The 22,975-nt window shown below is 47.4% G+C and overlaps 1 protein-coding gene across 3 annotated transcripts in view; it reads right to left on the bottom strand.

Annotated features, from left to right (window-relative positions):
* Nucleotides 1–11,199: 11,199 nt before the first annotated feature.
* LOC112264504 (SNF related kinase a) overlaps nucleotides 11,200–22,975 on the bottom strand; it is a 29,637-nt gene continuing 17,861 nt past the window's right edge. For all 3 annotated transcript variants that reach the window (XM_042295429.1, XM_042295428.1, XM_024441154.2), the window contains exons 3-8: nucleotides 21,567–21,785; nucleotides 21,177–21,423; nucleotides 17,541–17,682; nucleotides 14,593–14,805; nucleotides 13,922–14,056; nucleotides 11,200–13,718 (exon numbers count right to left, since the gene is read on the bottom strand). In XM_042295429.1, coding sequence (XP_042151363.1) covers nucleotides 12,359–13,718; nucleotides 13,922–14,056; nucleotides 14,593–14,805; nucleotides 17,541–17,682; nucleotides 21,177–21,423; nucleotides 21,567–21,785 — 2,316 coding nt within the window. In that variant the 3' untranslated portion in view covers nucleotides 11,200–12,358. The remainder of the gene's footprint in view (nucleotides 13,719–13,921; nucleotides 14,057–14,592; nucleotides 14,806–17,540; nucleotides 17,683–21,176; nucleotides 21,424–21,566; nucleotides 21,786–22,975) is intronic.

Below are 22,975 nucleotides of genomic sequence, written 5' to 3' on the forward strand. Positions count from 1 at the left end.
CATTTTGTCTAGTTACCACACACACAAACACACACTGATGGAACTATTCCTGAAGGTGGTGCTGAAGTATCACCATGCAAATGATGCTACTGTAAGGGATGATGAGCAATCCAAATCACTGACACAACATACACAGGCTGGCACTGCAAATAGGCTGGCACCAGTGTTTTACTAAAGAAAGGCATCTTGTTGCAGAAACTTTGGCAATTCACTTGCTGAACTGACTCATTTGAAATGGACTTGACCTCAACCCTGATGCCTACATTCTTCTCTTATAGTCTAAAGTGGAGCTAACCCCACCTTAATATGTAACACTGACACTCTTATGTCACCTCTCTCCCTATCGCCTCACCTCGCCTGCCACAACATCCCATCCTAGAGAGCCGTATCTTGGCAACAGCAAAGCCATGGAGACCAGTGACGTCTTCGTAACCCTTGGAATCGCAAGAAATTATGTGTGAGTGTGTGTTCTAACCAGAGTATTATCGGTTGCTCGTACTAGTTATAATGCCGGTTGGAGCTGAAAGGTGGGAAAGGAGTAGGCTGTCCTGACCTTCTGTGACCTTCCCTTTCTGCAGCCAGTGAAAAAACACATTTCCCCTTTGGGGATCAATGAAGTACAGTGATTGGTTCATTCATTCACTCTCTCTATGTGGTTCTCTTCCTCTCCACTCCCTTATCAGACAGAAGGTCGTTGAAGAGAGTGTATGTTCACAGGTTCAGTGTGTCAAGAGTCAATACTGCTACATAACAGTCACCTTGTCATTATGGAAGAGTTTGAATGGTGTGCTCTGTACAGACCCTGGGTCCAAAGTCAGTCAGTGGACAGATAACTAGCTGGCTCTATAGATATGGGCAGACATCCAAGCACAATGTTAGTGTGTTTCTGTTTGGCAACATGACAATGACAAAAAGAGTTGGAGAATAATAATACAGAGGAAGCAGTCTTTCTTTTGATCTCTCTCTTCCTTTCACTTTCTCTCTGCTGTGAAAGCCTTGCTTCCTCACTTTCAGTGACAGGGCCTAATGATTACACCAGTTAATTGTGATGACACACATACACACTTCCAATTCACATGTGTATAATACACACTTGTATATGTGTGCAATAGGACAAATAGAAGCACCCACCAAATGATGGATTATTATTACACACAAACACACACGCACAAGCACACACACTGTGACTAGATTGCATATTGAATGATTACCTCCTCTCAGTAACTAGGTGTCCTGGGGACAATACCAGTTTACTTAGTGTTTTAGACTACTGCCACATTACACCTATATCTGAAGAACCTGCTGTTGTGTCTCTCTCCCCCACCATCTCTCTCGCTCTTCCTTTCCATCTGTCTCTCTCCCCCACCATCTCTCTCTCTTCCTTTCCATCCGTCTCTCTCCCCAGCCATCTCTCTCTCTTCCTTTCCATCTGTCTCTCTCCCCCACCTCTCTCTCTCTCCCCCACCATCTCTCTCTCTCTTCCTTTCCATCTGTCTCTCCCCATCATTTCTCTCTCTTCCTTTCCATCTGTCTCTCTCCCCCACCATCTCTTGCTCTACCTTTCCATCTGTCTCTCTCCCCCACCATCTCTCTCTTCCTTTCCATCTGTCTCTCTCCCCACCATCTCTCTCTCTTCCTTTCCATCTGTCTCTCTCCCCCACCATCTCTTGCTCTACCTTTCCATCTGTCTCTCTTTCCCACCATCTCTCTCTCTTCCTTTCCATCTGTCTCTCTCCCCACCATCTCTCTCTCTTTCCTTTCCATCTGTCTCTCTCTCCCCTTTCCATCTGTCATCTCTCTCTCTTCCTTTTCATCTGTCTCTCTCCCCCATCTCTTTGCTCTACCTTTCCATCTGTCTCTCTCCCCCACCATCTTCCATCTGTCTCTCTCCCCCATCTCATCTGTCTCTCTCCCACCATCTCTCTTTCCTTTCCATCTGTCTCTCTCCCCCACCATCTCTCTCTTCCTTTCCATCTGTCTCTCTCCCCCACCATCTCTCCATCTGTCTCTCTCCCCCACCATCTCTCTCTCTTCCTTTCCATCTGTCTCTCTCCCCCACCATCTCTCTCTTTCCTTTCCATCTGTCTCTCTCCCCCACCATCTTCCTTTCCATCTCTCTCTCTTCCTTTCCATCTCTCTCTTCCTTTCCATCATCTCTCCCCCGCCATCTCTCTCTTCCTTTCCATCTGTCTCTCTCCCCCACCATCTCTCTCTCTTCCTTTCCATCTGTCTCTCTCCCCCACCATCTCTCTCTCTTCCTTTCCATCTGTCTCTCTCCCCACCATCTCTCTCTCTTCCTTTCCATCTCTCTCCCCCCACCATCTTCTTCCTTTCCATCTGTCTCTCTCCCCACCATCTCTTGCTCTTCCTTTCCATCTGTCTCTCTCCCCCACCATCTCGCTCTCTTCCTTTCCATCTGTCTCTCTCCCCCCACCTCTCTCTTTCCTTTCCATCTGTCTCTCTCCCCAGCCATCTCTCTCTCTTCCTTTCCATCTGTCTCTCTCCCCCACCATCTCTCTCTTCCTTTCCATCTGTCTCTCTCCCCACCATCTCTCTCTCTTCCTTTCCATCTGTCTCTCTCCCCCCACCATCTCTCTCTCTTCCTTTCCATCTCTCTCTCTTTCTTTCCATCTCTCGCTCTTCCTTTCCATCTGTCTCTCCCCCACTTTCCATTTCCATCTGTCTCTCTCCCCACCATCTCTCTCTCTTCCTTTCCATCCGTCTCTCTCCCCAGCCATCTCTCTCTCTTCCTTTCCATCTGTCTCTCTCCCCACCATCTCTCTCTCTTCCTTTCCATCCGTCTCTCTCCCCAGCCATCTCTCTCTTCCTTTCCATCTGTCTCTCTCCCCAGCCATCTCTCCCTTTCCATCTCTCTCTCCCCAGCCATCTCTCTCTCTTTCCATCTCTCTCTCCCCAGTCTCTCTCTCTTCCTTTCCATCCGTCTCTCTCCCCCTACCATCTCTCTCTTCCTTTCCATCTCTCTCTCTCCCCGCCATCTCTTGCTCTACCTTTCCATCTCTCGCTCTTCCTTTCCATCCGTCTCTCTCCCCAGCCATCTCTCTCTCTTCCTTTCCATCTCTCTCTCTCTCCTTTCCATCTGTCCTCTCCCCCACCATCTCTCTCTTCCTTTCCATCTGTCTCTCTCCCCACCATCTCTCTCTTTCCTTTCCATCTGTCTCTCTCCCCCACCATCTCTCTCTTCCTTTCCATCTGTCTCTCTCCCCCACCATCTCTCTCTTCCTTTCCATCTTTCCTTCCTTTCCATCTGTCTCTCTCCCCCGCCATCACCTTTCCATCTGTCTCTCTCTTCTTTCCATCTGTCTCTCTCCCCAGCCATCTCTCTCTCTACCTTTCCATCTGTCTCTCTCCCCCACCATCTCTCTCTCTACCTTTCCATCTGTCTCCTCCTTTCCATCTGTCTCTCTCCCCAGCCATCTCTCTCTCTACCTTTCCATCTGTCTCTCTACCTTTCCATCTGTCTCTCTCCCCAGCCATCTCTCTCTTTTTCCATCTGTCTCTCTCCCCAGCCATCTCTCTCTCTACCTTTCCATCTGTCTCTCTCCCCCACCATCTCTCTCTCTACCTTTCCATTTCCATCTGTCTCTTCCTTTCCATCCCCTCTACCATCTCTCTCTCCCCAGCCATCTCTTCCTTTCCATCTGTCTCTCTTCCTTTCCATCCCCCCCACCATCTCTCTCCTTTCCATCTTCCTTTCCATCTCTCTCTTCCTTTCCATCTGTCCATCTCTTGCTCTACTTTCCATCTGTCTCTTTCCATCCGTCTCTCTCCCCAGCCATCTCTTCCTTTCCATCTGTCTCCCATCTCTCTCTCTTCCTTTCCATCCGTCTCTCTCCCCAGCCATCTCTCTCTTCCTTTCCATCCGTCTCTCTCCCCAGCCATCTCTCTCTCTTCCTTTCCATCCGTCTCTCTCCCCTATCTCTCTCTTCCTTTCCATCTGTCTCTTGCTCTACCCCATCCATCTCTCTCTCCTTTCCATCCGTCTCTCTCCCCACCATCTCTCTCTTCCTTTCCATCTGTCTCTCTCCCCACCATCTCTCTCTTCCTTTCCATCTGTCTCTCTCCCCACCATCTCTCTCTCTTCCTTTCCATCTGTCTCTCTCCCCACCATCTCTCTCTTCCTTTCCATCTGTCTCTCTCCCCACCATCTCTCTCTCCCTTCCTTTCCATCTGTCTCTCTCCCCCACCATCTCTTGCTCTACCTTTCCATCTGTCTCTCTCCCCAGCCATCTCTCTCTTACCTTTCCATCTGTCTCTCTCCCCAGCCATCTCTCTCTCTACCTTTCCATCTGTCTCTCTCCCCCACCATCTCTCTCTCCATCTGTCTCTTTCCATCTGTCTCTCTCCCCCATCTGTCCATCTCTGTCTCTCTTCCTTTCCATCTGTCTCTCTCCCCAGCCATCTCTCTCTCTCCTTTCCATCTTCCATCCTTTCCATCTGTCTCTCTACCTTTCCATCCATCTCCTTTCCATCTCTCTTCCTTTCCATCTGTCTCTCTCCCCAGCCATCTCTCTCTCTTTTCCATCTTCCATCCATCTGTCTCTCCTCCATCTGTCTCTCTACCATCTCTCTCTCCCCCACCATCTCTCTTCTTCCTTTCCATCTGTCTCTCTCCCCAGCCATCTCTCTCTCTTCCTTTCCATCTGTCTCTGTCCCCAGCCATCTCTCTCTCTTCCTTTCCATCTGTCTCTCTCCCCACCATCTCTCTCTCTTCTTTCCATCTGTCTCTCTCCCCAGCCATCTCTCTCTTCCTTTCCATCCGTCTCTCTCCCCCAGCCATCTCTCTCTCTTCCTTTCCATCCGTCTCTCTCCATCTCTCTCTCTTCCTTTCCATCTCTCTCTTCCTTTCCATCCCCCCCAGCCATCTCTCTCTCTTCCTTTCCATCTGTCTCTCTCCCCACCATCTCTCTCTTCCTTTCCATCTGTCTCTCCTTCTCCATCCATCTCTCTCCCCCGCCATCTCTTGCTCTACCTTTCCATCTGTCATCCCCACCATCTCTCTCTTTCCATCCTCTCTCTCCCCATCTCTTGCTCATCTCTCTCTCTCCCCCATCCATCTCTTTCTTCATCTGTCTCTTCCATCTCTCTCTTCCTTTCCATCTGTCTCTCTCCCCAGCCATCTCTCTCTCTTCCTTTCCATCTTCCTCTCCCCACCATCTCTCTCTTCCCTCCCCATCTCTCTCTCTCCTTTCCATCTGTCCATCTCTCTCTTCCTTTCCATCTTCTCCACCATCTCTCTCTTCCTTTCCATCTGTCTCTCTCCCCCACTCTCTCTCTCCCCTTTCCATCTGTCCATCTCTCTCTCTTTCCATTTCCATCTCCCCACCATCTCTCTCTTCCTTTCCATCTGTCTCTCTCCCCCACCATCTCTCTCTTCCTTTCCATCTGCCATCTCTCTCTCTCTCTTGCTCTACCTTTCCATCTGTCTCTCTCCCAGCCATCCTTTCCATCTGTCTCTCTCCCCAGTCTCTCTCTCTACCTTTCCATCTGTCTCTCTCCCCACCATCTCTCTCTCTTTTCCATCTTCCATCCATCTGTCTCTCTCCCCAGCCATCTCTCTCTCCTTTCCATCTGTCCATCCATCTGTCTCTCCATCTCCCCTTTCCATCTGTCCTCTCCCCATCTCTCTCTCCATTCCTTTCCATCCATCTGTCTCTCTCCCCATCTGTCTCTCTTCCTTTCCATCCGTCTCTCTACCTTTCCATCCATCTCTCTTCCTTTCCATCTTCCTTTCCATCCGTCTCTCTCCCCACCATCTCTCTCTTCCCCATCTGCCATCTCTCTCTCTTCCTTTCCATCTCTCTCTCTTTCTTTCCATCTCTCGCTCTTCCTTTCCATCTGTCTCTCTCTCTCCCATCTGTCCTCTCCCCAGCCATCTCTCTCTCTTCCTTTCATCCGTCTCTCTCCCCAGCCATCTCTCCTTTCCATCTGTCTCCTCTTCTCTTCCTTTCCATCCGTCTCTCTCCCCAGCCATCTCTCTCTCTTCCTTTCCATCTGTCTCTCTCCCCAGCCATCTCTCTCTCTTCCTTTCCATCCGTCTCTCTCCCCAGCCATCTCTCTCTTCCTTTCCATCCGTCTCCTTTCCATCCGTCTCTCTCCCCAGCCATCTCTCTCTCTTCTTTTTCCATCTCTCGTCTTCTCCATCCCCAGCCATCTCTCTCTCTTCCTTCCTTTCCATCTCTCTCTTCCTTTCCATCTGTCTCTCTCCCCCAGCCATCTCTCTCTTCCTTTCCATTCCTCTCCCCCACCATCTCTCTCTTCCTTTCCATCTGTCTCTCTCCCCCACCATCTCTCTCTTCCTTTCCATCTGTCTCTCTCCCCACCATCTCTCTCTTTTTCCATCTTCTCCCTTCCTTTCCATCTGTCTCTCTCCCCAGCCATCTCTCTCCTTTCCATTTCTCTCATCTCTCTCTCTACCTTTCCATCTGTCTCTCTCCCCAGCCATCTCTCTCTCTACCTTTCCATCTGTCTCTCATCTCTCTCTCTTCCTTTCCATCTGTCTCTCTCCCCAGCCATCTCTCTCTTTTCCATCTGTCTCTTTCCATCTGTCTCTCTCCCCAGCCATCTCTCTCTCTACCTTTCCATCTGTCTCTCTCCCCAGCCATCTCTCTCTCTACCTTTCCATCTGTCTCTCTCCCCACCATCTCTCTCTCTACCTTTCCATCTGTCTCTCTACCTTTCCATCTGTCTCTCTTCCTTTCCATCCACCTTTCCATCCGTCTCTCCCCAGCCATCTCTCTCTCTACCTTTCCATCTGTCTCTCTACCTTTCCATCTGTCTCTCTACCTTTCCATCTGTCATCTCCCCACCATCTCTCTCTTTCCTTTCCATCTGTTTCCATCTCTCTCTCTTCTCTGTCCTGTCCCCAGCCATCTCTCTCTCTCTCCTTTCCATCTCTCTCTTCCTTTCCATCTGTCTCTCTCCCCCTCTCTTCCTTTCCATCTGTCTCATCCATCTCTCTCTCTTCCTTTCCATCCGTCTCTCTCTCCCCAGCCATCTGTCTCTCTCCCCAGCCATCTCTCTTCTTCCTTTCCATCCGTCTCTCTCCCCCAGCCATCTCTCTCTCTTCCTTTCCATCTGTCTCTCTCCCCACCATCTCTCTCTCTTCCTTTCCATCTGTCTCTCTCCCCAGCCATCTCTCTCTCTTCCTTTCCATCTGTCTCTCTCCCCCGTCTCTCTCCCCAGTCCATCTCTCTCTCTTTCCATTTCCATCTCTTGTCTCTCCATCTGTCTCTCTCCCCCACCATCTCTCTCTTCCTTTCCATCTGTCTCTCTCCCCCATCCATCCATCTCTCTCTCCCCATCTGTCTCCCCCATCATCTCTCTCTTCCTTTCCATCTCTCTCTTCCTTTCCATCTGTCTCTCTCCCCACCATCTCTCTCTCTTCCTTTCCATCTGTCTCTCTCCCCCCACCATCTCTCTCTTTTCCTTTCCATCTGTCTCTCTCCCCCACCATCTCTCTCTCTTCCTTTCCATCTGTCTCTCTCCCCCACCATCTCTCTCTTCCTTTCCATCTCTCTCTCTTCCATTTCCATCATCTCTCGTCTCTCTCTCTCTCTTCCTTTCCATCTGTCCATCTCTCTCTCTTCCTTTCCATCTGTCTCTCTCCCCACCATCTCTCTCTTCATCCATCTGTCTCTCCCCCACCATCTCTCTCTTCTTTCCATCTCTCCTTTCCATCTGTCTCTCTCTCTTGCTCTACCCATCTGTCTCTCTCTTCCTTTCCATCTGTCTCTCTCCCCAGCCATCTCTCTCTACCTTTCCATCTGTCTCTTTCCACCTTTCCATCTGTCTCTCTACCTTTCCATCCATCTCTCTCTCTCCTTTCCATCTGTCTCTCTACCTTTCCATCTGTCTCTCTCCCCAGCCATCTCTCTCTCTACCTTTCCATCTGTCTCTCTCCCCAGCCATCTCTCTCTCTCCTTTCCATCTGTCTCTCTCCCCACCATCTCTCTCTCTACCTTTCCATCTGTCCTTTTCCATCTGTCTCTCTTCCTTTCCATCCGTCTCTCTACCTTTCCATCCGTCTCTCTCCCCCACCATCTCTCTCTTCCTTTCCATCTGTCTCTCTCCCCAGCTCTCTCCCATCTGTCTCCACCTTTCCATCTGTCTCATCTCTCTCTACCTTTCCATCCGTCTTCTCCCCCACCATCTTCCTTTCCATCTGTCTCTCTCCCCAGCCATCTCTCTCTCTTCCTTTCCATCTGTCTCTCTCCCCAGCCATCTCTCTCTCTTCCTTTCCATCTGTCTCTCTCCCCACCATCTCTCTCTCTTCCTTTCCATCTGTCTCTCTCCCCAGCCATCTCTCTCTCTTCCTTTCCATCTGTCTCTCTCCCCAGCCATCTCTCTCTCTTCCTTTCCATCCGTCTCTCTCCCCCAGCCATCTCTCTCTCTTCCTTTCCATCTGTCTCTCTCCCCACCATCTCTCTCTCTTCCTTTCCATCCCCCCCAGCCATCTCTCTCTCTTCCTTTCCATCTGTCTCTTCTCTCTTTCCTTTCCATCTGTCTCTCTCCCCCGCCATCTCTTGCTCTACCTTTCCATCTGTCTCTCTCCCCACCATCTCTCTCTTCCTTTCCATCTGTCTCTCTCCCCCACCATCTCTCTTCTTCCTTTCCATCTCTCTCTCTTCCTTTCCATCTGTCCTCTCCCCCACCATCTCTCTCTCCATTCCTTTCCCCCACCATCTCTCTCTTCCTTTCCATCTCTCTCTCCCCACCATCTGTCTCTCCCCATCATCTCTCTCTTCCTTTCCATCTGTCTCTCTCCCCACCATCTCTCTCTTCCTTTCCATCTGTCTCTCTCCCCACCATCTCTCTCTCTTCCTTTCCATCTGTCTCTCTCCCCCACCATCTCTCTCTTCCTTTCCATCTGTCTCTCTCCCCCACCATCTCTCTCTCTTCCTTTCCATCTCTCTCTTCCTTTCCATCTGTCTTTCCATCTACCTTTCCATCTGTCTCTCTCCCCAGCCATCTCTCTCTTCCTTTCCATCTCTCTCTCCCCAGCCATCTCTCTCTTCCTTTCCATCCGTCTCTCTCCCCAGCCATCTCTCTCTTTCCTTTCCATCCATCTCTCTCCCCAGCCATCTCTCTCTCTTCCTTTCCATCCGTCTCTCTCCCCAGCCATCTCTCTTTTTCCATCCGTCTCTCTACCTTTCCATCTGTCTCTCTCCCCAGCCATCTCTCTCTCTCCTTTCCATCTGTCTCTCTCCCCAGCCATCTCTCTTTTTCCATCCGTCTCTCTACCTTTCCATCTGTCTCTCTCCCCAGCCATCTCTCTCTCTACCTTTCCATCTGTCTCTCTCCCCAGCCATCTCTCTCTCTACCTTTCCATCTGTCTCTCTCCCCCACCATCTCTCTCTCTACCTTTCCATCTGTCTCTCTACCTTTCCATCTGTCTCTCTCCCCAGCCATCTCTCTCTCTACCTTTCCATCTGTCTCTCTACCTTTCCATCTGTCTCTCCCCCAGCCATCTCTCTCTCTTTTCCATCTGTCTCTCTCCCCAGCCATCTCTCTCTCTACCTTTCCATCTGTCTCTCTCCCCCACCATCTCTCTCTACCTTTCCATCTGTCTCTCTACCTTTCCATCTGTCCATCCGTCTCTCTACCTTTCCATCTGTCTCTCTCCCCAGCCATCTCTCTCTCTTCCTTTCCATCTGTCTCTCTCCCCAGCCATCTCTCTCTCTTCCTTTCCATCTGTCTCTCTCCCCCACCATCTCTCTCTCTTCCTTTCCATCTGTCTCTCTCCCCAGCCATCTCTCTCTCTTCCTTTCCATCTGTCTCTCTACCTTTCCATCCGTCTCTCTCCCCACCATCTCTCTCTCTTCCTTTCCATCTGTCTCTCTCCCCAGCCATCTCTCTCTCTTCCTTTCCATCCGTCTCTCTCCCCAGCCATCTCTCTCTCTTCCTTTCCATCTGTCTCTCTTCCTTTCCATCTGTCTCTCTCCCCAGCCATCTCTCTCTCTTCCTTTCCATCTCTCTCTCTCCCCTTCCATCTCTCTCTCTTCCTTTCCATCTGTCTCTCTCCCCTACCATCTCTCTCTTCCTTTCCATCTGTCTCTCTCCCCCACCATCTCTCTCTTCCTTTCCATCCGTCTCTCTCCCCAGCCATCTCTCTCTCTTCCTTTCCATCTGTCTCTCTCCCCAGCCATCTCTCTCTCTTCCTTTCCATCTGTCTCTCTCCCCAGCCATCTCTCTCTCTTCCTTTCCATCCGTCTCTCCCCCACCATCTCTCTCTCTCTCTCTCCCCAGCCATCTCTCTCTTTCCTTTCCATCTGTCTCTCTCCCCCACCATCTCTCTCTCTTCCTTTCCATCCGTCTCTCTCCCCCACCATCTCTCTCTTCCTTTCCATCCGTCTCTCTCCCCCACCATCTCTCTCTCTTCCTTTCCATCTGTCTCTCTCCCCAGCCATCTCTCTCTCTTCCTTTCCATCTGTCTCTCTCCCCACCATCTCTCTCTCTTCTTTCCATCCGTCTCTCTCCCCAGCCATCTCTCTCTCTTCCTTTCCATCTCTTTCTCTCTCTCTCTCTCCCCAGCCATCTCTCTCTCTTCCTTTCCATCCGTCTCTCTCCCCAGCCATCTCTCTCTCTTCCTTTCCATCTGTCTCTCTCCCCAGCCATCTCTCTCTCTTCCTTTCCATCCGTCTCTCTCCCCTACCATCTCTCTCTTCCTTTCCATCTGTCTCTCTCCCCCACCATCTCTCTCTCTTCCTTTCCATCCGTCTCTCTCCCCCACCATCTCTCTCTCTTCCTTTCCATCCGTCTCTCTCGCTCCGACTCACATTTTGTCCTTTCAATTCAGGCACACTTTCACGTGGTGTATCTTTCTCGCTTTCTTCTATTCTCTCTATTTCACTCTGCCTTTCAATACATTTCATCTTTCTTACCTGCAGTAGCAGTCTGTGCTTGGTTATATGTCAGCAAAGATTAAAACACCAACCCAACACAAGAAAACATCCAAATGTAACAGTTATATTGTAACGCAACCTCACTTTCCAACTTAAAATGTCTCTACTCGATACCTTCTCGGTGGCACAACTGGCCAAGACATTGTCAAGTGGTCGGTGACGTGTGTTAGCGAGGCAGAGGAAGTAAGATCACTCCTAGTTGAGGAAGGGTGAGCAAGGAAGCGAATAATATTCACCTCTGTTACACAAACAAGAAAGAAACATAACAAAATTATCATTCTTATTCACATCAGTTTATTTTTATACATTACCATATACATACAGTACAGTACATTAGGCTCAATACATATCTATTGGAATATATATTGTTGTGGTTGTTGTTGATGTACAATTTGTTGTGTGAGGCGGAGTGACATAGTTTTAGGCCATTACAGTGTCATAGTGCAGTACAGGTAGGGTGTTCTAGAAAGCAGTGTCATTCATTTAGCCAGCTAACTTTAAAAACAGTCAGATATATATATATATATATATATATATATATATATTAATTTTTCTGGTTCATTTTGAAAGCTAAACTGTTGTTGGTTGTCAAGTCAATTACACCATGCTAATTTCAAATTTATATTTCTGGAAAATATGAAGTTATTTTTGAATATTTAGGACAGTTAGCTGGCTAAATCATTGATCCTGCTTCCTGGAACAGTCCCCAGGTGGATGTTTAAACTCTAGAGGTCATCTTGTACAATAGAACACATGCACTGGCATCTACATACTTAGATAGTTAGATATCGCACAAGAATATGTCAAACACCATCACAACAGAGCAACACTTGCAGGGGTGATACTGTTAATGTCTAGGCTTGGAACACTCTACGGGGTTGTAGTGGTCAGGGTCAATTCAATTTTAATTCAGTCAAATAAGGAAGTAAACTGAAATTCCAAGTCCAATTTTCCTCAATTCTTCTTTATGACAAAATTCTGTCTGAATTGACTGAATTTAAATGGCATTGAGCCCAACCATGATAGTGGTCAGGGTCTGACTAGAACTCATCACAGCTCTACTGGAAGCACTGCTAATAGAAGTACTGTACTACTAAAGTACTACTTTGTATTTAAACATATTTACAGAGTCACGAATGGAGAGTGTGTGAAGAGAAGATGCCATATAATGTAGTTGTAACAGACTGCATTTCAATCAATTACAGCAGATGCCCTGATGGTTATGATATTATCTTTTAAACTTCTAATTTCATTCACAACACGAGGTCATGTTCCCACCTATTTTCAGTCAGCATTAAAATAACTGAAATAGGATTGTCTAAAAACATGGATGAACTAAAGATTGTCATTGTGCAACTATAAGTATGTTGTTCCTCCTCAGGAAGGGGGGTGGTGGTGGGAGGGGGGGGAGGGGTGGAGAGGATGATAGATGTGGTCTATATGACTTGGCAGCAGCTGTGTGGTGAAGGGGGACAGAGCAGACCCTCTTTGGGGCTCCTGTGTATATTGACTGACATAGTCTTATCACTGAGAGGCATCTGTAGCACTCTGTTCTTCAGGTTCTGGTGATGCTCCCTGGCCAGGTCCAGCTCACTTAGCCTCAGTGTGCCCGAGGACGGGGCCTCGAACTGTGGGTCAGCAAAGTGGTCAAGGGGGTGGTGCTGGAGGTGGTGGGTCCCTCCGGGCGACGGACCCCCCAGGAGAGAGACCTTATCCAGGCTGCCAGTAGAGCCCCCCATACACATCCTCCACACTGGCTGGTCCTGGTGGTCCAAGCTCCCCCCTCTTACCCCTCCTCCCCCAGCTGTCAGGCTGTGGAACTGGGAGCTCAGGCATAGGCTCATCAGTTTCAGGCTCTCCACCAATCCGCTGGCTGCTTTGGCCGAGCCTAGTCCCGCCCCTGTACCATCAGCAGAGGGGCTTTCTCTTCCTCTGTCTCCCCCACTCCAACCTCTGTCTACCCCACCACTGGCAAAGCTAGGTCTTCCTTGTCTTGGTGCTGTCGTGTCCATGTCAGGTCTCCGCTGGCTCACAGAGTCATTGTCATCTCTCCTCTCTGAGGTGGGAGACGCCATGGCAACTGTTGCCACCTTGGTAACCGTTGCTGGGGACGACACACCTGACGACGTCAATATCCCAGTGTGGAGGCTGAGGAAAGCTTGTTCTGGCTTGAACACACACTTCTTTCCTTCTATCATTCCTTCCTTCTCCTTGTCATCCTTCTCTACTTCCTCCTCCTCTCCTTCCTCCTCGTGTATCTGGTTGAGGACGGGTGCACTCTTACGAGAAGTCAGTCGGTTAGAGACAGAGGAAGGGGAGGATGAAGATGAGGCAACGTTATGCCGGAGAACCACCTGAGAAGGGAGAACCGAGGGAGACGAATCCTCCTCGTCCTCATCCTCCTCCTCCTCATCTAGGCTGAAGAGGCTGGGGCTCCGTGGTTTAGAGGGGGTGGGGGAGGCCAGGGAGCCCAGCCTGAGGGGGATGGAGTGGGGCTTGACTGGAGGCCGGAGGCCCCTGTCCTGGTGCTCTCTGGTTGAACCGACAGGAGGGAGTGCTTTGTTTGTAGTGTGTGTGTCATCAGCCTGGAGGGTCAGAGTATGTGTGGGTTGTGTGTTATTGTCCAACCGTCTGTGGTTGAGTTCCAGTAGGGATGTTTTGGGTCTGGGTCCGTGGTGGACCAGGCTCTCAGCACTGCGGGCGGGAGACTGGGGGCCCCCTGGGTGGGAGATGAGGGTACCCCCCAAACCGTCCCCCATGTCCTGGTGCACGTCCACTCTGGTGGGCCAAGACTGCCTGAAGAGGGTTAAGCAGAGAGAGGGAGCAGAGAGTTTTAACAACATTTACTGTGGCAGCTCCCTCCCTCTCTGTCTCTACTTGTTTATTTACTGTGACAGCAGCACCCCCCCCCCTTGGGCTGAGTGCAGTGCAGACTGACAGAAACACAGCCCACAACATTCTGCGTTGTGTGTGAGTGTGTGTGTTTATATTCACAGTACCTGAACTGGGCCTTGTGGCTGGGGCTGGACCATGTGTGGTTGTTCTGATCTCTCTCCTGTTTCTCCCTCAGTATCCTCTCTGCCAGCAGGAAATATGTAGCTGTGATGTGGTTATACTGGTCAGACTCCAAGGCTCTAGAGAGAGAGAGGGGAGGTGAGCGGGAGAGAGAATGAGAAAGAGAGAGACAGAGAAAGGTAGAGAGAAAGAAAGGCAGAGAGAGAGAGAGGACATGTTCAGAACATACTTTATATACTAGATTACCATAACTACTAGCTACCATCAACAATCTCTCACACACACACACACACACACACAAGCAGATCAGAACCGAAACAGCGATGACTGCTGTCAGTCCAACGGAGAAGACAGGGGTGGGGAATCAATTTAACGCGACACCAGCTGCAGAACAGGCGCTCAGAGGGCTGCTAATGATAAATAAGCTGATGACGACAGTGGGGAATCAATTTAGCGTCACGCCAGCTGGCATAGTGATGCGAGAGGACAGCGATACTGGACAGTCACTAATAATCATCATTACCAGAAGCTAATGACAGGACAGTCACTAATAATGATCATCACAACCTAATGACAGGACTGTGTGAACAGAAATGGAAAGGAGAGGCCTTTGTAGAATTGCAGTATGTTCATTTTGTGTGTGTGCGTGTCTTACTCTGTGACTGTGTCCCTGTCTGCGATGCCACCTAGTGCCATTCGTTGGATGATACTGCCGTGCTCCTCCTCTGATAGGCTCCTGTACGACACCAGGGGTGTGGTTAGCTTGGTGGCAGGGGAGGGGTCGACTCCCTGCAGCCAATCATGGCCCTGGATCAGCTCTACAGTGGCCCGCCTCTTAGGGTCTCTCTGCAGCATACAGTCAATCAGACTAGAGAGAGAAGGAGAGATGGAAAGATAGAGAGGAGTGAGGGAGATGAAGGTGCAGTTAATTAATTATGGTAATTTCATTATTACATTTCGGTTACCATAGTAACTATAGAGGTTAAATCAAATCTTAATACAAGGCTTAAAGTGGAACTGGCAGCGTTTTAATTACTTTGCAGATATGAAACAAAACAGACAATCATAAAATCAGTCAAAAATATCAAATTCCCAGTTTATGCTTCAAAACCAACTTTATAAGAGGTTTTAAAAATAGGTTCTATTTGACCAAAAAAGAATTGACGTATGGTAAGGCATTGTTGGCAGAATAGATTGATGCAGTTCAATGCATGAATAATATAATTCACCAATACATTTCTTGGTAGTCCAAAAAATATTGCAGTCAGGTTGTAAATCACAGATGGCCTTTTACATTGTTTGCTGCTTCCACCTATTTGGAATGCACTGTTTCAGTTTCAATGACTTAATATTTTGGACTAAAACGGACGAATGTAACTAAGGCTGGGAACATCAATACAATCAAAATATCAAGGGCAACGATCACAAGTTAATCATAACGTGGCTAATAAGCTAGTGCACATGTGTCAAACACAAGCGATTATAAATGAGTCAACATTTGAGTCATCTACATTATGAAATTACAGCCTGGAGCGCTTACATCGGTGAATTCAACTTCAATTGCGCTGCTTTCGTGTGTCCCGTTTACAGTGTGCAGTTGAGGGAAAGTGAACAGACACACGCCACATTCCTAGCTAGACTATTAAAATATTGCTGTCTGGCTTTGGTTTTTAAAGCTCGACAATGAATAACCAAATAACAAAACCTGCAACAAAACAGCATCCAAATGACAAACATGTAGGTCTATTATAGAAACATTTGAGCTGTAGCCTCGGCTGGCTACTCAACGACGATACACGTTGAGAGCACCATACAGCAATGCTGCATTCAACCGCAACGGTGATCCATGCAGTGCAACAAAAAAATGAAAAACATGTTTTAAGTTTCAACGTTACAACAACCTATTGCTTCGTTTTTGTTATCTGGAGTTAAATACTTTTTTATTAGGGTCGCACCATATTATGCACATCTGCAAGCATAGCAGCAAAGGCTGAACAAACATGATTTGTTTTAATATGTTAAAATGCTACATACAGCATCATATGTACATAGGTGTGCTGATTGAGTTTGACACCCCTGGGATAGTGTATCTATTTATGTAGCTAGCGATTTATTTAGCAACCTAAAAACATGGAGCCTAACATTAGCTAGGTAGCTAGTTGCTGGGAGAATGTCATGTCATTGGAGTGGATGAGTGACCGACTTTTTCCCCTCATATTGTTTTTTGGTAGCTACAGCTAGACATGCAGGTTAGCTAGCAATAAATGTGAATCGTTTTGATAGCTTGCTATGCTGAACTTGAACAACTGTTATCCACAGTTAGGATATCTCTTATTTGTCAATCAAATGTATTTGGCATGGATCAAATGGGCGGGCAGGCAAGTTCCCATTCAGTTGTCTGCAAACTGCAGAAGGACGAGCAGGCTACTATTCCCCATCGTTTATCAGTGCAATTTTGACAGACAACTAGCTGAAGCAGTTTGAGGGGGTTTATCTAATGTTCCCTCGTTAGATTTTAGCTCATCTCACTCTGGCTAGTATTAGTTGTTGATCTTGGTGTTGTTGATGTGCATAGGTAACAGAGGGGGAGAGAGCCTACCTTTTCATGGTTGTTTGATCGAATAGGACTGTGAAGTTCACAAATGTAGTAGGACTCCTGTGTTATTTACATAATTGCAGAAATCCATTCAGGTGTATTTTCTGGCTTTTGGTGAATGTGTTCTAATGATCTAAAGTTGTGCTGTTGCTACTGCCTGTAAACACACAGTCCAGTTCAAAGTGAATGATGGCAGGTCCTACTGCCTGTAAACACATAGTCCAGTTCAAAGTGAATTATGGCAGGCTAGAGTGCCAAATGGCTTATTTGCATATAGGCCTACTGTAGCTCTGATTGGCTATGGCTGTAAACACATATATGCCTTAGAACTTATGAACACTTAGATATGGTCATTTTCAAGTTCTCGATTATCCAAAAGTATATATATAAAAAGCTGACATTCTTTGATGGATTTGTGATTTCATGTTGCTATAATGAGGACTAGCCTAGTCAGTAAGCCATCTGAACACACACACACACACACACACACACACACACACACACTGCAGAGAGCTGTTGTTCAATACAGCAGCAGCAGAACAATGTTAAAAATAGATTAGCCTGACGTTTTAATGGAAACATCAGAGATACACTCAACTTAACACAGCATTGGGGCTGGGGCTGGGACTGGGGTACTACTGCAGAGGGAGAGGAGAGATACTGTCTTTTTACACTATGCCTCTCTCTCTCCACGTTCCCTATCTCCTCTCATCCCCTCTGCTCTCCACTCTCGCTCTCCACTCATCCCCTCTGCTCTCCACGTTCCCTCTCTCCTCTCATCCCCTCTGCTCTCCACGTTCCCTCTCTCCTCTCATCCCCTCTGCTCTCCACGTCCCTCATCCCTCATCCCTGCTCTCCACTCTCGCTCTCCACTCATCCCCTCTGCTCTCCACTCATCCCCTCTGCTCTCCACTCTCGCTCTCCACTCATCTATGGGCATGAAATATGCAGCAGCTACAGAGTACTTTCAAATGGAGTGTGTCTGTACGTGCATGTGTGTGACTCACTCTCTGCAGGCTGAGGAGATGTGTGATGCTACTGTATATTTACAGTCCATGATCATGGTGAGGGTCTCACTGTCGTTGGCCTCCTGAAAGGGTGGATGGCCACACACCAACATGAACAGAATCACCCCCAGACTCCAAATATCTACAGAGAGAGAGAGAAAAAAAAGAGGTTAGCCCCTCTTATTGGTCCTTCATATACCTGGAGAAAGGTGTATAGCTACAGCTACATTTCACTTGTAAAACAGAGAAAGAGTTAGAGAGAGAAAGGATGAGTGAGAGTAAGAAAGACAGACAAAGAGGGAAAAAAGATTGAGGGAGAAATACAGAAAGACTAAGAAAGAGATGCATGGTATTGTATGTTTTTTCCACTGACCTACATAAGAACAACCTGCTTCTACTCAGAAGAAGCATGAATCATCTGACCAGGACACTTCCATAAATACACACACTGGCCTAGGGCATCTGCCTGACCACACACAGAGACACACACACACATTAACATTCCGCTCATGCATGGATACACACCCACACACATAAGAACCAACACACATGCAGGCACACACACACACAAAGTGGGTTTATGTTCATCCTTCAATGTCTCTAACACACGTCATGTTACAGTACATGAAACAGTTCTCTTATTCAGAACAACCATTAACAGAACAACTATCTACACACACACTGCAGTAAGAGAGGACAACAAAACATTGCTATCGCCTGTTTTCACATCACCAGGTATTCTAGCAACCGTGCCCCCAGTCCCTCATTACGTTGTCATAGGGCAAACAACTTCCTGGATAACTTTATTTATAAACCTGTGGGCTGACAGCCTCTGGATAACTTTATTTATAAACCATCTGGCTGACAGTTTCTTGGATACATATTTAAAAGAGAGCTTGTCACAGTGTCTCTTATTAGCTTTAGAACTGCTATTAGTGAGACAGCTATGTGATGTAACACCCTCTGCATCCTCTATTACAGGCCTGGTGTTAAGATACAACCCTCTCCCCATAACAATCAGTGCCCCTACCATTTCCTTAGACATCCCTCAACCTCTGCCAGATGGGCTACATTCAGCAATCACCGCATTGCTGAGTGATATCAACAGCACACACACATAACCAGAGGTGTCAGCAACTACAAACACAAATCGGATCATCTGCTCAGCACAAAAGAGAAGGATAAAATAGAGAGCAAGACAGAAACTGGCCCTGCGTCTCCACTCAGTCAGAAAAATGTGAAATGCTCCCTCTTTCTTTTTCTATTTCTTTCTTTCTTTCTGGGTCTGAAGCCTTGGCCTCTGGGTGCAGGGGATGAATACTGATTCCCTTTGTCTCTCTCGCCCTCTTTCTTCCCCTTTCAGTCTCTCCCCTCCCCCTCTTGTTTTCCCTCTTTCTTTTTCATTTTATATCCATCACTTAGTCCCTCTGTGAGGTGTCGTTACACCAGAGGTGCTAGGAGAAACACATTATGGTGTAGAAACCAATTTCATTGTGTATTGATATTTGATTTGGGAGTTGTTATCTACCTCTTCTCCATTCAGAAGATAATAGATAGAGTGAGATATAGACCGGATAGTTGCCTAGAAGTTAGAGAGGCGTGCGAGCAACCAGAGGGTTGGCAGTTTGAATCCGGGGTCCGACGGGGAAAGTCTGGCGCACCTCTCTCCAAAACCTGTATATGTATCAGGGGTTGGAACTGGTTCAGGGATCAGATCCTAGAACGAAAGTGATCTATACTGTTCCGAAACAGAATCGTTATTTTAAAAAGCATAGTTAGCTAGCTCTGTTCCAACGTTAGCTATGCAAACTCTTTGAAGTTCAAAGACATTCAAAGTTCTTTCATAGAAGCCGCTCCTCCATAGGTATAATTTTGTGGGCCTAATTCAGGTAATAGCCCCTGGCTACAAGGTCCAGTCTGAACGTAAGTGTCAAAACAACAAGAGGCTCAGCGCTTCAAGCCAACCTTGCTTTTCCACCCTCTCCCTCCCCACCCGCAAAGTTCCAGTTGCATTTCGTGCCCTACACTTGTCTGTCCAATGCATGTAAATAGCTTGCCCGCTCCATAGCAAGATTCTCTATCCGCACTGATTGGTGAAGTTATTTCATGTCAAGCCAAATGTAAAAAATATATTTCCGAGGTTTAAAAAGGAACCGAATGGAACAATATAAATGTCACGTCCTGACCTTAGTTCCTTTTTTATGTCTCGGTTTTAGTTTGGTCAGGGCGTGAGTTGGGGTGGGCATTCTATGTTTTTGCTCTAGGTTTTGTATTTCTGTGTTTGGCCTGGTATGGTTCCCAATCAGAGGCAGCTGTCGATCGTTGTCTCTGAATGAGAACCATACTGTTTTCCCACTATGATTTGTGGGTAGTTGTTTGCTGTTGTGTGTCTGCACCAGCCAGGACTGTTTCGGTCATTTGCTTTGTTATTTCAGTGTTCATTAAATAAATATGGACACATACCACGCTGCACCTTGGTCCTCTCCTTCCAACAGCCGTTACAATAAATTGTTACTTGTTTTTGGGTTTGAACCGGTTCAGAACTTTATTTTGCTGGTCGGAACAGCGGAACGGAACAAAAAAAATTATGGTTCTGTTCAGAACGAAACAATTGGAAAATAATTTGGGTTCCAACCTCTGCATGTGTGTCTTTCAAAGGGGTTGGGTTGAAAGCTAAAGTAAAATTTAGGTTGGACCTTGTGTTGACCAATACATTTTTTTTATTTAACCTTTATTTAACTAAGTCAGTTAAGAACAAATTCTTATTTTACAATGATGGCCTACCGGGGAACAGTGGGTTAACTGCCTTGTTCAGGGGCAGAAAGACAGATTTTTACCTTATCAGCTCAGGGATTCGATCCAGCACCCTTTTGGTTACTGGCCCAATGCTCTAACCACTAGGCTACCTGCCGCCCCAATAAAGTGATATTAATATTAATACTATAACCTGCTAAGGCACTACCCTCTGCAACACCTCTGTCGTTAGTAGTCTGATAGGTGTGAAAGTGTCCCAGTTTGTCTGCCAAGCAAGGTTGGGGTCCATTCTATTGGGACCAATTCAGTCAATACAGGAAGTAAACACAAATCCCAATTCCACATTTTCAATTAGAAAAAAAATAGTCTTGGAATTTCAGTATACTTCCTAACTGTATTGACTTTGAAATGGAATTGACCCAAAAGCCAACTGCATGTAAGGGTCATTATTAGCCTGGTCTGTTTAGAGGATCTAGCAGTTCACCTGGGACAGATAGAGGACTGTATGCACTTTTCCCACTGGGAAGGACACACGCTGGACTATGGATTCTGGAGAGTTTAACACACACACACATGCGCGCGTGCGTGTACACACACACACACACACACACACACACACACACACACACAGCAAGACAGAAATCGAGCGAGAAAGAGACTGCGAGAGAGATGGAGAGAAAGACAGCACCACACAGAAAAGGCAGTATGTCTCAAATCTTTCTGAAGTAAAGATTGCAATAACAACCTGCCACTGTTGATAAATCACAACAAGCCAGTCTGAAATCAGTCCCTTCATACATACAAATACAGACACACTCCTACACACACACACCCTCCTTCCCTCCCCCCAACACAAACACAGTTCCCCCAACAGACACTCACCCACAGCGGGTGCGTCATATTCATCTCCCAGCAGTATCTCTGGAGCAGAGTAGGCCAGAGAGCCACAGGAGGTGGCCAGGTTCTCCCCTGGCTGGAACTTGTTGCTGAAGCCAAAATCAGTGAGCTTGACCAGGCCCTGCTTCTCAAAAAACACCACGTTCTCTGGCTTCAGGTCACGGTGCACCACGTGGAGCTGGTGGCAGTAGGAGATGGCATGGACGATCTGGGCAAAGTAACGCTTCGCCACCTGGAGGGAGGAGTTAAGACAACTTCAGCTTTAGTTATGATGATCATGATATGTTTTTATAGGTAGGGTGTTTACAATGCTGCTGTAGTCCTTTTTCATTACACACACACACAAACCCACACACTCCCCCACCCACCACACACCTCCTCTGTGAGTCCTCCGTCGTGCTTCATGATGCAGTCGTACATGTCCCCTCCATCACCCAACTCCAGGATTAGGTAGAGCTTGGTCTGCGTGTCGATGACCTCATACAGACGCACCACGTTGGGGTGTTGCACCAGCTTCATACACCTGACCTCCTGGAATAGGTGAGCTCTGGCTACTGGGTCCAGTCTGGACTTATCGATCACCTTCACGGCTACCTGGAGTGGAAATAATCATTATTATTATCATGTTCTTCATCAGAATCATCATCCTTCTCCTAGGACATATAGCCACTGGCTACAAGGTCCAGTCTGAACTTAAGTGTCACCTTGATATGGAATAATAATTAGAGGATTGCTAGCCAATCAATTACTTTACATTAATCAATCAATTTACTGCCAGTAGAAACATTTAGAACCAGTAGTATTCCCTCTGGACCAGAAATGCAGTATCTTCCCAGTCAGGAAAATAACCTCACACTCAACGCCAACAAAACAAAGGAGATGATTGTGGACTTCAGGAAACAGCAGAGGGAGCACCCCCCTATCCACATCGACAGGACAGTAGTGGAGAGGGTAGTAAGTTAAGTTCCTCAGCGTACACATCACGGACAAACTTAATTGGTCCACCCACACAGACACAGCATTGTGAAGAAGGCGCAGCAGCGCCTCTTCAACCTCAGGAGGCTGAAGAAATTCAGTTTGTCACCAAAAGCACTCACAAACTTCTACAGATGCACAATTGAGAGCATCCTGTCGGGCTGTATCGCCACCTGGTACGGCAACTGCTCTGCCCACCGTAAAGCTCTCCAGAGGGTAGTGAGGTCTGCACAACGCATCACCGGGGGCAAACTACCTGCCCTCCAGGACACCTACACCATCCGATGTCACAGGAAGGCCATAAAGATCATCAAGGACAACAACCACCCGAGCCACTGACTGTTCACCCCGCTATCATCGAGAAGGCGAGGTCAGTACAGGTGCATCAAAGCAGGGACCGAGAGACTGAAAAACAGCTTCTATCTCAAGGCCATCAGACTGTTAAACAGCCACCACTAACATTGAGTGGCTGCTGCCAACATACTGACTCAACTCAAGCCACTTTAATAATGGAATTGATGGAAATTGATGTAAAAATGTATCACTAGCCACTTTAAACAATGCCACTTAATATAATGTTTACATACCCTACATTACTCATCTCATGTATATACACTGTACTCATTTAAACTGCTGCATCTTGCCATCTTTATGTAATACATGTATCACTAGCATAGTTTAAAGTGGCCACTTTATGTTTATGTACCCTACATTACTCATCTCATATGTATATACTGTACTCAATAACATCTACTGCATCTTGCCTATGCCGTTCTGTACCATCACTCATTCATATATCTTTATGTACA

The sequence above is a fragment of the Oncorhynchus tshawytscha genome, linkage group LG13 (assembly GCF_018296145.1).
Source record: "Oncorhynchus tshawytscha isolate Ot180627B linkage group LG13, Otsh_v2.0, whole genome shotgun sequence".
NCBI classification, from domain to species: Eukaryota; Metazoa; Chordata; class Actinopteri; order Salmoniformes; family Salmonidae; genus Oncorhynchus; species Oncorhynchus tshawytscha.